The 13932-nt window shown below is 46.9% G+C and overlaps 1 protein-coding gene across 8 annotated transcripts in view; it reads right to left on the reverse strand.

The window, feature by feature from the left end:
• FRMD4A (FERM domain containing 4A) overlaps positions 1–13932 on the reverse strand; it is a 392727-nt gene that overhangs the window by 16148 nt on the left and 362647 nt on the right. For all 8 annotated transcript variants that reach the window (XM_068915809.1, XM_068915878.1, XM_068915663.1 and 5 more), the window contains 2 exons: positions 6417–6550; positions 2697–2819 (listed from right to left, as the gene is read on the reverse strand). In XM_068915809.1, coding sequence (XP_068771910.1) covers positions 2697–2819; positions 6417–6550 — 257 coding nt within the window. The remainder of the gene's footprint in view (positions 1–2696; positions 2820–6416; positions 6551–13932) is intronic.

The following is a 13932-nucleotide window of genomic DNA, read 5'->3' on the forward strand; positions in this document are numbered from 1 at the left end:
TCTTTGGGAAAAAAAGGGAGAAGATGGCTAATTCCTCCCTGGCGTATGGCCGTCACAGCCCAGGGGCAAGTAAGAGCTGGTATAATTATGGGCTGCCATAGCATATTGCACCAGAAAATTGTCTCCTCGAGTTAGAAGCCATTAGGGTGATCTCAGAACAAGCACAGCATGTAACAGAAGGCTTTCTGTACACTGGACGGCTCCAGCACTAGCCCTTGCAGGGTCTCAGCAGAGTTTTTAAGTGCAACCAGGTGTATCCTAGAAGCTACCTACGGATTTTTAGTTATGCTTCAAAGTCAAGGGATCTAGGCAGATTTATGCCGGCACAGAGGCAGATACAGTGTTTCCTGGCCTACACAGGGACCCCCAAGCTGTGATCTTCAAAGATATTTGTGGTTTGTAATGTATTTGGCTACCTTTGCCAACTCAGTGGAGTTTTTGGTGTTGGTCTGCTAGAAAGGGGAATATAATACATTGTAAATTAGGGAAAAAAGCCAAAATCTTTTACTTCTAATGAACTGTTTGTGTTCAGATCACAAGGGCTGACATATTCATGGAGATCCTCCTGTTACACAAATTCAAATCCTTCCTCTTCACTTGGAAGCAGCATATGCTGCGAGAGCTGATGCTGTGGGAATTTTAATCAGACTGAAATGGTTCTCTGAAGTTTTCATTCCGGGCTTCTGGCTTAGAAAAATCCTTCTGCTGTCAGTGGTGAGTCAGCATTGCCTTAAAACCGTAATTATCATTTCCCTCACTTTACTGTAAACTAGACCCTTCCCCCGACCTTTTTAACAGGCCCCTTTTTGCTTTGAAGAATTTATAAGCTCTATCAACATCAAACTTATTAAAAGTGAATTTGACAAAAGAGAGTTTTAAGGCTGGGAATCTGGTTTGCTGTGTTCTGGCAAAATCCTTCCCGGAGTCAGCAGTGGGGATTATGGACCAGGTAGGGGCGATTACTGAGAAATACAATAGGATCTTGCCCTGCAATTCATGCTCTGACAAAGCTCTTACTGAACTTACTGAGAGTTTGGTATGAGCTGTAATTTCAGGCCTTCACAGATTCAGTCCTAAATCATCCAGGATACCTTAGAAAAAACATCTTCATTCTCCTCTCGGCCATTATTGTCTATTTTCTTTCAGTGAGGCCCCAATAAATAAAGCCTCAGAAGATGAGGGCTATCATCTGCGTTCAGATGGGAGTGCCTTGCTTCTGGTCCCCATCACAGTTAGGCTTGGAATTATGTGATTATGGGAGAATTTTATCTTTTGTTTTAAATTGAATTGCTAATATTCAGACTTGCTGAAAAGTGCATGAAAATCGTCACTGGCCTCTAAATGCTCTAAAACAGGCAGCCAAACAAACACAGACCAACATTATTCTTCAAAAAGAGAAATTTAAGATTTTCGAGGCAATCTTAAAGTTTGACAGATGAAAAAGGGGGAGAAAACTGAGCCAGCATGTTTGAAATGCTGTTGCCAAAATGCAAAGTGCCCGCAACAGGGAGGAGCGGCTTTACCTTCATGCTCTCCTGCCTGCCCACCTAACCATGCTGCTGGAATAAGGACGCTCCTCACCCAGTGGCCCCAAAACCTGCCTCTTAGCAGTAAGACCTCGAGAAGCTGGAGATCAGGCTATAAAACAGGGCAGCCAACAGACTGCAGGGCTTCTACGAGTAACCTAGCTTTAGCAGTGCTTTCCTATGAAAAGCTTAATTAAATGTGCTAATTCATGAATGTTTGACTTCAGTGGAATTCCTCTCCCAGGCTCCATTGAGAACAAAACCAAAGAGCTCCAGCTGTTTATTTTTTCAGCAGAAGGAAAATGCCGACAAAACGACAAACAGTTAATTCCCTGGCTGAACTGAGCCTTAAACCGCACAGTCACACCAGATCCAGTCTCTCCTCTTACAAAAATAAAAAGGAAACTCAAAACTGGAATATACACAAGTGTCTTGAGACAAATGCCGTCTCTGCAGACAATGGCTTTTCTGTGAATCCGGTCCCGCCTTACAGCTGCTGCAGGCCTGTTTTCACAGCCACGGTTCAGGGCACTGACCCAGCACATTGTGGGAGCCAGGGAAGAGAACAAACACTCCCTGGCAAACTTAGAAAAACATAATTCCAGCTCCCTATAGGTAGGGACGAAAGCTCTTTTGTTTAAGGACTGGGGAGTAAAATGCTTTTGTCTTGCTGTTGCGGGGCTAAGATGGATATTTCTGATGCTTTTCTCCCGTCAGTGGAAAAAACGCTTGAGTGTTTTTGGTTCTGAATCTGGATTGCTGCTAAAGCAGAAAGCAAGTGCCTGTTTGTGCTAAAAATGTCAGGCAGCAGCGGGGCTCAGATGGCTCAAGAGGCTCCTGATGTGCTCCTTACTCCCACAAATCTCTGCAGTCGGGTCACTGGAGTATCTGGATCATCACTGGTCCAGTTGTCACCCAGGCTATTTCTGTTACTTCTAGCAAAGCTAGAACCCTAAGGTTTTAATCGTGTCTCCATATCTGAACTAAGACCACTAACTCTCTCCCTGCTTCCCTGTTCTGGTGCAAAATGAAAAAAAAAAAAAAAAAAGGCTCTGTGACCAACTACAGTCATTTAAAGGAAAAAGGTTATGGCCCCTACATAATGCATGCTGGATGTTTTAGAGACCCAAGGTGGGGAAATGGGGCTGTAAGGGAAGGGCAAAACCTCACCTCTCCCTTAGGCAGGATTTTCTGCTCATCCAGTTTAAAGGCAGTTCCTATTCTTCTCCTTACAATAGGTGGCTCCTCCCCAGGATCTAGAGGGTATTCGCGTGGCAACTTTCCTGTGAGCTCCTGTAAGAAGAAAATGCTGTAAGTGATCTGCAGAATGCCACAGCGGAGTCCTGGCCTGCGCAAAGTACAACGCCACTCTTGAACTGTGACTGTAAAATGATAGTGATCACAGTCTTTCATTAACACCGTAGCTAGTTCAGTCAGCTCATAAAAGGTAGAGGAGAGTATCCAGCCCTCTGAACTCAGGCTGGGATCTGACACATAAGGTGGAGACCTTTTCTAACCTGTGCACCAGTACGGATTTTGCTGATGGGAGGAGAACAAACAAAATTGCTTAGTGGCCTGCCTAGCGTCGGTTTGTAGGTGGTACCCATCCCCAGTGCATCGGGGCCTGAGGCTGAACAGACTGCAGCATTATTTTCATCTATGCTGCAAGGCTAATTAATAGGAAGGGAGAGAGCTTCTACTGCTGTGTTTCTGAAAGGGGGATCAGCAGAGCTGACTGTGTTCATGCAGGATGCAGGCCTGCTGAGTCAGAAAGCCCCAGTGGCACCAGCCATGTGGGTTGTGACCTGCACATGAAAATATTCCCACCTGATTCATGATGTGTCTGAGAGGAATGCAATGAAAATAGTCACGAAAAGTGGTGCCGGGTACTTAAGTACCTGTCTGAAACACTTCATGTATCAGAACCCCTTCCAAACCCAGGGGATGTCACAGGCAGCTTTGGAGTGACACTAGATGATGCTTTGTCAGACTGATGGGGTCATTTGTAAAGTTTTGTTCAAAATCTGAAGCAGACTCCACAGAGCTGAGGAATATATGGAACACAGGAAGCAGTGAGTGCCAATATTGATGTGATTGCTTTTTTGGGTTTTTTTTTTTTCCTTCTGGAACACACAATACAGCCACACATATCTGAAGTAACGACATTCAAAAGCCTACAGAAAAAGGCAGGAGCCTCACTACCAGAACAGCCCAACTCCTTGTACTCAGAAGTCTCCCTACAAAGGACAAAAGGCTTTTGTGTTCTTTAGCATCAGCCTTGAGAGGATCCAGCTGGCAGAATAACCTAAATCATCTGAATCCCAAAGAACAGTGGCTGACCCTAACGGGAGCGCAAGGCTCAGGCCCCTCCTGCCTGCCCTGGCCTCTCCTCCCCTCCCTAACGGGGGTTTTCTTTCTACTCCTTTCAGGTCACTAGGAAACAAGGACCTGGCCTTTTCAAATCCTCCCTCTAAGCAGTTCCCAGCAAAACGGGTTTGTAGCACAGCTCTGTGCTGATGTGCACAACCCGCTTTTGTGAGAGGCACTGTTGCAGCATCTCGTAGGTCCCAGCCTGTGTTCCCCCCCCTCCAGCCCCAAGGGGTTATTTCAGCTGCTCTTCTGTAATGTGTTTCTCCTAGTGTTATGTAGCATCTAACTACTGCATCAAGACACAGATTCTTGTATCCTTTCCTGAGGGAAAGGAGTGCATTTTCTTTATAACCCCTAACTTAACAGGAAGCAGGGCAGTAGGGAAAGAGTTAACATCTTCTGTAAAACGCCCAAGATTTGAGCAGAATGAAATGTGGGCTACAATGCTGCCTTCACAAGCTGAAAAGTATTCACAGACACAGTCCTGAAATGTAATCTAAATTAATAAGTAACTGGAGTGGTGATGGCCTGAGGTAACTCGATGCCACTGTTATGAATGGCTCTGGCCATGCCTATTTGATTATGCCTCCACTTTTAACCCTTTTTCATCTCCTAATTCACCTCCTTCTCCCTCTATTTTGGCCATTCCTACGCCAAAGAGAAAGGACTCGGGGCAGTCTGCGAGGAAATGCTCCCAACAGCAGGGTATTGATAGATGAGCTGAAGGGCTGGTTGCAAGACTCAGTCAGATCCCAAATGTCCACCAGCTGCCTCTCTCAGATCATCTACAGAAAGCAGTTACCACTTTTTACCAGCGCTTAAGGCGCAGACAGATGGGCAGCCTTGCTGCAGCATGTGAGGGAGTTATTGCTCCTTACTGCTGGCCCCAAAGTCCAGCGGGGAGCTTCTGTCCGGGCCCTGGTTGCACAGAGCATGTCTGAGGCTGCACCACAGATGAGGCTCAGGTTAAAGTCTGACAGCCCACTCTCACAGCACTGGGCTGCGAGCTCCCATGACTGAGGCACAGGCACTTCTTCCCTTCTACGCGCACTCCTCCAGGGCCTTAGCCTTCAGGCGGACTTAGCTTAGGGTGGTAAATTCTTCCAGGACAAGCAGAGATCTCTCAGCTTTGTCCATCAGTCTCTGAAGAGTGTGTGACCACTTCCAGCAGATGATCTTAGCTCTGCACTTGATGGACTTCTGGGACTGGATCTGCTCCTGCAATGTTTATCAGTATAAGCTGTTTGCTGAAGTCAACCAGAACTTCTCAGGAGGGAAAGGATCACCTGTGTTGAGTAAGAGGGGAATTGGGGCCACAGAAATTTCTGCTGACTTTCTCTGTTGAGAGATGTTTTCCATAGCTTATTCTTGTTGGCATTAAAGCCACAGACAAATTGAAACAAAGTGCAGTGAAAACTGAATTAGTGTCCAGTGACCCAGTTCCTCTCTTTTTGTTGAGGGCGAGATACATACATATTAAATATTAAGCAATAACTGGAAGATCTCAGTGCCACTGTCCGCAGCCAGCTTCCTGTTTTGTTATACATCATGACTTTTTGTTAAATTCAGTTTTTTCCAGGCCTAGTAAACAAAGGAGGACTCCTAAATGACCCAAGGGTAAGCTGCTGCTAATCTGTGTCTCTATGCACGTTTGCAGTAGGGTTTTGATTTCCAAAAATATTAAATTGATCTTTAAACTGCTCAGCATCTACTCCAAGAATGAAAAGACAGGTGAGTTGGAAGGTTACAAGATGAGTTCCTCAGCTGTCCTGCCTGGTCTCCCCCAGCACTCTCGGATCACCAGCGGTTCGTCTTCACAAGGTCCACACTGCCATTCTTCACCAGGGCTTTCTGGATGAAGGGAGTCTACACGGAGAATTTCCCATGCTGTACTTCGCACAGCAAAGGAGAGACCCCATGTGCTGCATGTAAGCCCCACGATTAGCTCTTCAGCTGTAGGAGATGGCTACATCTTGAGGCAAGACATGGAGCTGGAAGGCAGCAGATAAACTGGGGAGTAGTTGGGAGCAGGAAGAATGTGCTGGGAGAAGAAAAGCACCGAAGGCCAAACCTGCTCTAGGAAGAAAGTGTACCAGCCACTTTTCTGGCCAATGAAGTTTACTTGCATTTGAGGAGTGAGCTACCAGTACACAGGACAGCCTCCCTCTGCCACTTATGTACATGCATATTCCTGCCAAAGTCAATGGCAAGCCTAGCAGGAGCCTGGCTGAATGTAAGTTCAAACAGGAGACACAGATGCTCAACACTCTCCTAGCCCCAAGACATCTGGATATCCAGCTGACATCGGGTCCCCCTCCTCTGGAGAGGAAAATGCCCTATGACATCGCAGCCTGGAGCTGAAATGGCTGGATGTTACGGAGGCCTTTGTACAATGTGCTTTGCAAGAGGCGACTCTGGAAGGACTTGCTTTTCCTGTTTCCGTATCTCTTCCAAACAACAAGCATGCTATAACAGTGCAAGCAACCAAGTGTTACAATTTATAAAATGTTCATCGCCTACCGCTTCTCGCAGACACAGTTTCTTCAGCTCTTCCAAGCGCTGGCGCAGTGTCTCTTCCAAAGCTTCTTGCCTGGATTTCAATGCAGCCAGCATGTCTTTCTTGGCAGACTGAGAACTATCTGACTCCTGGGAACCTATCAATAAACAATGATTTCACTAGGCCAGCTGACAGCGGAACACACATCTGGAGTGCTTGTGAATTTTACCAAAGCCTATGCTTCGGATGCAGTCTTTCCAAAAAGAAATCAGACTATGACACGAAGCAGGTGTTAGCCAGTCATGTTTGTTTACGGCAAATTCTTAATGCTTAAGCTAATAGGCAGAGGTTGTACAGTGCAGCATACAAAGACATCTGTAATCATTTTCCAGAAAAATAAAAGCAACACAATTATTCATGTAAAATCCTAGAAGAAAAGACATACCGTTCCCATGAAAGTTCTCAATAGCAAATGGCAGCACAGTTTACAAAGCACTGGAGATGGATTTTGGGGAAAGTAAGCCTAGGAGAAGCCATCTGAAATGCAGCCTGCTTATTTAAAACCTGCAAAGAACCTAGTAGCAAATATTAATTCAATCCACTTCAGTATCTGCTTTATTAAAAATGAAATGCAACAAAATTACCTAACAAGACTGCTGTAAAATATAGCTGAGTTGAAAAATAAAACCCAAACAACAATAAACCACAGGAGGTCTTCCCAAGAGAGCAGCTGATTCATTAAGAGGTAGGTCAAGATATTTAAACTGGGTGCCCCAATGGCTTGATTTTCCCAGTGGCGATTACCCAGCAACTTCCACTGAAATAAGTCCATGCAATTCTCTTGGCGCAAATCCAGAATTAAGTCACACTCTTGCTCAGCTGTCACATCAGCATACTGATGGGGTTAGCCCTGATTTTATTTTGGTTTGGGACAATGCATCAATCACTGCCCAAGGTCTAGGGTCTCACAGAAGGGGTAACTTGGATGCATCCCATTTTTGGGTGCCCAACTTGAGTTTTTATAGGTGGCCGATTTTTTTAGGATGTGCTTAGCAATCATCCTCTTTAACGATTCTCTGGGCTCAGGCACGAGTTTACAGTGAATTCACTACTTCACCCTGATCCCCCTGAGTGCATCTTTGCATCACAGAGTAAGGCCACCAAGGCTATCGCCATACTGTGAGATGAAAAGCAAATTCAAGAAGGGGCAAACACCATCCCCACACACTTTCCACTCGTATTGCTGGCTATTGTTTAACTATACCTGTAGCTCAAACTGCCCATGCTGTGTTTATGGAAAGCTGAGTTCTGGTATCTGTGGTGGATTCAGCAGTGGTATCCCTGCTCCATCCACATAATATGACTGAGAGCTGCAGCCCTATGCACTGTCGAGCTCCACCTTACTCACAGCTCTGGGACTCAGTTTAAGTCTGCATCTGTAACCATTTTAAGTAAACGCCACACGGGGCCTTAAGCTGGGCTAAGCAGCCCAGTAGCAGGGCTGCCATACTCTCACAGGTTAAACGGTTGCTGTTGCTTAGACAGAGGTGTCTAGTGCTATTTGCTGATATCTAAGACATCTCCCATGGGGTAGCAGATCTGACACAGGACCTTAAGAGACCCACAGCCTTTTGGACTGGCAGTGGGATACCCTCACCCACCTAAAATGGCACCGGACACCTATGTTAACACAACCAGACTGTGCCCAGCGTGCCTCCACTGGGACTTCATGAAGGGCATCTGGTTCACTCCAGGTTTGTGCCTGCAGAGAAGCCTTTGCCTCAGCAATGCTTTCAAGAGGGTTTCTCCTGAACTGCCTCAGTGCTTCTCAGCTGTCGGTGTCCCAGGGTGACTGTTGGTGGGGCTCCACTGCCTCTCTAGAGTGACAGCAGAGAGAGAGCAGGCCCTTATTATCCACCAGAGCCAGACTTTACAGGATGTCACAATGCAGGTCTCTGTGCACCTGTGGATTGGAGGGGCTTCTAGATACATTTGCAGCTTGGCCTCCCGAGTGTACAGTGAACTCAGCCTAAGTTGGCTGAAAAGAGCCAGTTCATAAGGCTCTGGAATGAACCTGGGAACAATTCTTTGGTTTGGCAGCAGAACGGAGTGAAATTTGTGCTTTCAGTTTCATCTTTCATTGCTACTATTCCATCAGACCATTAAAGCTAAACTGAAAAAGGATCTAGGCAATCCACACCGGGAAACAGTTCTGCATTGCTCCAGAGGGAGCAGAGAATGTCACAGATCCTTTTCCACCATTATTCTCTGCAGTTTTCATACAGGAAAACGACTGGCACTTATTCTGCAAAACACTACCCTTGCTTGTAACACACTTTATTGGGCTGTCCTGGAGTGGGAGAAGTGGAGAAAGGTTCTCTAAAGGTCAGCCATGTTGAGCATCATCAGAAAATCAGGACAACCACATGGTAACCTGTCTGTTTACTTGCTGTAACCGCCCCCATTTCCTTTGGGTTTGTTTGCCCTCCCAGAGCAACAAAATTCAACTCCGCGAACACATCTGCACTGCAAGAACCTCAGAGGATCCTCCAGAGGAACCTTGTATTTGCACTGGCAGGGGAAAGGCCTCTCTAGCATTTAGCAACTCTTAATAGTAACCCTGGTGAGCAGTTACTAGCAAAAGCTGAACTATTGAACCTCTCTGCTTAATTGCCAAGAAACTGCTGACCCCGGTAATAAGTCGCTCTTGATTCCTGCAGATGTTTCAATCCTTTTTTCCTTTTAGGATAACTTCAGTGACCCCCGTTTTCCTTTCAATTGCTCTTCCCCTTTCCTTCCTCTCTCTGCTCCCTACCTTTCCACCCGTCTTTGATTTATTTTTAAAAGCTATTAGTTTTTGTACTGCTTGTTGCCACAGCAGCTACATAGTTGCTAAACATTTAAAAACACATGAACAGTCTGAGCTGCGCCCAGACGTCTGTGCTGATTTGAGGTGTGCTGACAACAGGGAAATGAATGGCTTGTAACTGAGCTGGTCCAGACCCAAATCAAGCGCAGACGGATTTTGCTCCAGCTGTGCTAAACCTGTGTAAGAACCAACTGGTCTCAATCTTGATGCAGTCAGGGGCAACGTCTACTGAGGGCACATTTTGCCATCTTTGTCACCCCTTCTAGAAGCAAAGGATTTGGGGAGAATCTGGAAGCCCGTTGTTACATTCTGAGTTAAGCAACGGGATAACTGCTAAAACTATGTCCTTTTTGGCATTAACAAACCAGTTCAAATTAACCTATTTCCACAGTGTCTTTGTCTCACAAAATCTTCCAGTGTAGTGAGCGTTTACAGGATTGGGGACAGGGCACTTGCCGTTCAGGGCTTGTGATGCTAACTAAACTTTTTTAGCTTAACCATACCTGACTTTGATGTTCCCTTGGGCATACTGCAAGACCTACTTATTTCCGCAGACATTCCTGAAGAGAAGGATTGGGCTGGGATTTCTGTCCAGCTGTCCCTTCAGAAACTTCTGGCTATTTTGTCTTGCTCTTTTTCTTTTCTTTTCTTTTTTTTTTTTTTTTTTTTTTTTTTTTACTAAAAAGCTGAACTATTTAGGGGCTAGACTGTTTAGATTTTTGTGTGTTTTATTCTCTGCTTGCTCCCAGAGGTGTAAAGCAAATGTAAATTTGATCAGTCAGCTGAATCACACCAGTGTGAGAAGCTTGTATAGGAGCAGAGAACAATGATTTGTGTTGCTGGTATGCCTGCAGCATCCATTACAAGCTCTTTACTTATAAAAAGGTATTAATCCAGCCTCGAGCAAAGCTGTGACTGCAGAGCTACTTTTAAACCCAGTGTTAAGTGACCCAAAAATGTCAGAACAAATCCAGAGACCACAAAAACAAGTAAAGAAATAATCAAAGACCTGCTCAAACCAAACCAACCAAGCAGAGGCTACCTTATTAATAATAACCTTTTTAAAAAATATGATGCCCACTGAGTCAGGGCAACCTGTGAAAATTATAAACCAGCCCCCTTCCCATTTGCAGTGCACAGATTTACCAAATTCTGCATTTTAACACACACTTCTGTAGAATCATTTGAGGGCCCTACAAGAGAAAGGGTTGTGAAAACACACTGGGTAGCAAGCACGGGGCCACCTCTGACAGGTACCAGGAACCTGCTGAATTGGGGCCTGTTTTTATAGCTGGTCCTGCTGGTTTAATTTCAAACCAAAGGAAATCCTACATGACATTTCCTCCTGAGCACACATGATGGGATGCAAGTCTTGGCTTGATGCCCAATTAGTTTGTGATACGCTATACTTCTGATACTCAGTTAGCCTCTCTGCTCCTCGTTCTGTGGGTGACTCCTTCATCCACTGACATTCAGGGGAAGAGGTGCTGTGAAACAGGAGGAGATTGTGGTCCTCCTTGGTCAGTCAACTCCTCTAGCGTAATTCATGGTTGAGCTTCTTCACCAGCGCCAAGGGGATGTCTGATCCCTCCAACACTGGCGACGTTAAGAGAATTTCAGTGATGGTTGATGGGGACGTGAAGCAAACAAGTCACACCCCCAAAGGATCTACACAATGCGATGTGCAGAGTCTGTGCAGGTCTGCAACCTGCATGCAGGAGCTCCTGGTTACCAGGTGTCTGCTCCAAGACAAGCTTTGCTTTAAAGCTTGTCAAAAGGAAGGATATCAGTAACGTGAGCCACAGTTTTGGAGAAGAAAGCCCTAACAGCGATTCACTGTTTGTCCCTATTTCTTCCACCTAATGTAGTAGAGTGGAGTCAGCTTAGAAAAGGGATAAATGAGAATGATGAAAAAAAGCAGGGAAGAGAGATGGGATGCTGAAGAGAAGAAGAGGGAGCTGAGTCTCACCGCTAGCATCTGCAAGAGGAGATGCAGCAAGGTGGCTGAGCAGTGGCAAGGCAAGAGCATCGAGGCTTAAATAAGAAATCGAACTTCACAGAGGCTCTGCCATCACTCATATCCAGTGGTGCAATCCTGGGAGTCTCTTTGATACCTCTCTTTTCTCTTTCTCACGCGAGTCTCCTGCCCCAGGAAAAATGCATCTAAATAAGGCAAATCCTTCACACTACCGCCTGCTGCCAGCTCCAGCTTGCTGATGTTTCGGTGAGGTCCCCGTGGAAGGCTGTCCCCTGAGCGGGGTGGGGAGGTCCCCCCACGCTTGCTCTGTGCCAGAGCCTGGGCTGAGTCACAGCACCAGGATGTCAGCACACAACAGCCAGCAAACTCAGACAGTTGCTATCTCTCAGCTCTGCCAGACAAATAGGATATCCTCCACGGCGTGCGGCAGCCCAGCTGGAGCTGCTCTGCACAGGATGCGCTCAGATATCCTGTGGGCGACTCGTCTCCGTGAGTCCCCGTGCTCACGGGCCGGGCCAGAGGCTGCATGGGCTGCTGCTTATCCGCTCTGACACTCGCTGCGGCAGCGCAGCTGGGAGACGGCTCTGCCGGATGGAGTGGCGGGGGCCGGGGAATTGGCTGGCTGGGCCCTGTCTGCACGCTCGTGGCATTTTCAAATGTAAACAGGCTTGCGCACAGGAAACCTCCACTGCTGCTGAAGTAACAGGGCTTGGGGGGCGGGAGGCTCCTCCAGGACATCTGCAGAGCTAAAGCAGTGGTGCTCTTCTGTAGTCTCTCCTCCACCTAGTGATGTGAAAGATGGGATATCTACAGGCAGTGGGAGTTTGGGGCTCAGTCTTACAAAAATCTCGTGATGATGGGATTTCTCCATTGCTAGCAGCCCTCCAAAGCTCTTACGGCACAGACTGCTGTGAAGACAAAAACCCAGCTTTGAACTCATTCGATGTCGCTCTAATAACGATCTCTGATGATTGTGATCATGGTTCATGCCAGTCTGAAAGCAGAACCCGACCCCATCTCTTTATTCCTGGGCAAATCTAGCCCCAAATACCCAGGGACAGCACGGAGATCCTGAGCAGAAGTTGGTGCTTTGAGCTAAGTCCTGGCAGCCCACTGATTTGGGGGCCCCTTCCAAGCCAAAATGCTGACAAACGGTTAAAAGGGGAGTTGCTAGGAAATGCACTGGAGAGCATCAGGTATCAAACCTACAAGTTTGCAGTGGACAAAGGCAGAGATTGAGGGTCTGGGAAATGAGGAGGAGCTGGGAACTTGAGGTTGTCCCAGCGTAGGCTCTGAACTGCTGTGACCACGGGGGAGTCACCGTCCCAACACAAGACTCCACTTCCCCTCCGCTGTGTCTTGAGACTGTAAATATTGTGGGGAAGCAACTGCCTCTCTCAGTACAGCTGGATCTTGGCCAAGTGCTGTGACAACCATAAGCAGTAACGAAAGCTTCCCTGCAGTCTTGCTGCAAATCCAAGAGACACAAGGCAGCTTCAGCATGCCTCTTACAGTGGTGATGTCTCCTCCATTGAGGAGGAGTGAGATGAAAAGAGGAAATGGCTACAGATAGTTTCCAGGAAAAAAGAACAGAGAACGGTGGGGAAGCAGGGGCAGGAGCAGTAAACAAAGATATTTAATTCTTCCCTTGTGATTTCTGGTCACTTGGGCTATTTATAGCTTGGAAATCTACAGTGGCCACTTAATCATTTGCACTCATTCTCTCCAGCACACAAGCTGGACCGTGATAACCCATCATCGTTGGGATTGTGCCCCGATAATCTTCAATCTACAATGGGAGGAAACACACATGCTGGGACTGAGCCAGCGAACGCGTCCCGCCGAGACAGGCAGCGAATGCCCCTTCCTGTTCAGCAGTGCAGCAGGGGCAGGCTCAGCTCCGCCAGCCGGCTCGAGAGAAGGAGGCTCTTGGAGCACAGCGGTGACTGTGCAGAAGTAATCCAGGGCCTTTGATTCCCTGTTCTCTGTCCTCCTCCGACAGACATCTTTTCTCTACACTTCCCTCCCACCGGAATCGTGCTTATAGCTAGCCACTGGAAGTCATAGAGCAGCAGCAAACCCCACACCTCTCCTCTTTACACCTGGGGAGAGCCTTACCCATGCAGCTGGTAGGACCTACAAGACAGAAATCTGGAAGGAGCCATACTCTCCTGGCCCACTGGCAGCACCAGTAAAACCTCTACCGAAAGAGAGGTTCATGCAGTCCTAGGTAGGCATCCAGGTAGTTTCACCCATCCACCCCAGCAAGACGAAACGACTCACCCAGTCAATGAACTCTGCATAGGACAATTAGGCAGGGGGTGATAATTAGGGCAATTCTGCTGAGCCTGCAAACCCCACTCTCAGCCAGAACAGATGTGAGCAGGAAGCAAAAAGATTCAGAAATCAAAGCCTGGGCAGCTCTCAGTTTGGGATTTCCATCCACACAACTCAGATCAGGTGCTGGCTCTACAGAAGCTTTTTTCTGGGCCTGATTTTCTGCTGACTTCCACCTGGCTAACACTCTTTCCTAGCGTGAGAGTAGAAGCAGACCCCCATGTTTTTTTCCAGAAAGGCTAAAAGGCAGTGTTTTAACATGAAAACAGGATTATTACCAAGTAGCTTTCACAAACTTGGGAATGGTGCCCAGGAGGCTCAGATCTTGGAAAGACCTTAAGAACTTCCTTGGGGT

This window comes from Struthio camelus, chromosome 1, assembly GCF_040807025.1.
Source record: "Struthio camelus isolate bStrCam1 chromosome 1, bStrCam1.hap1, whole genome shotgun sequence".
Taxonomy (NCBI): Eukaryota; Metazoa; Chordata; class Aves; order Struthioniformes; family Struthionidae; genus Struthio; species Struthio camelus.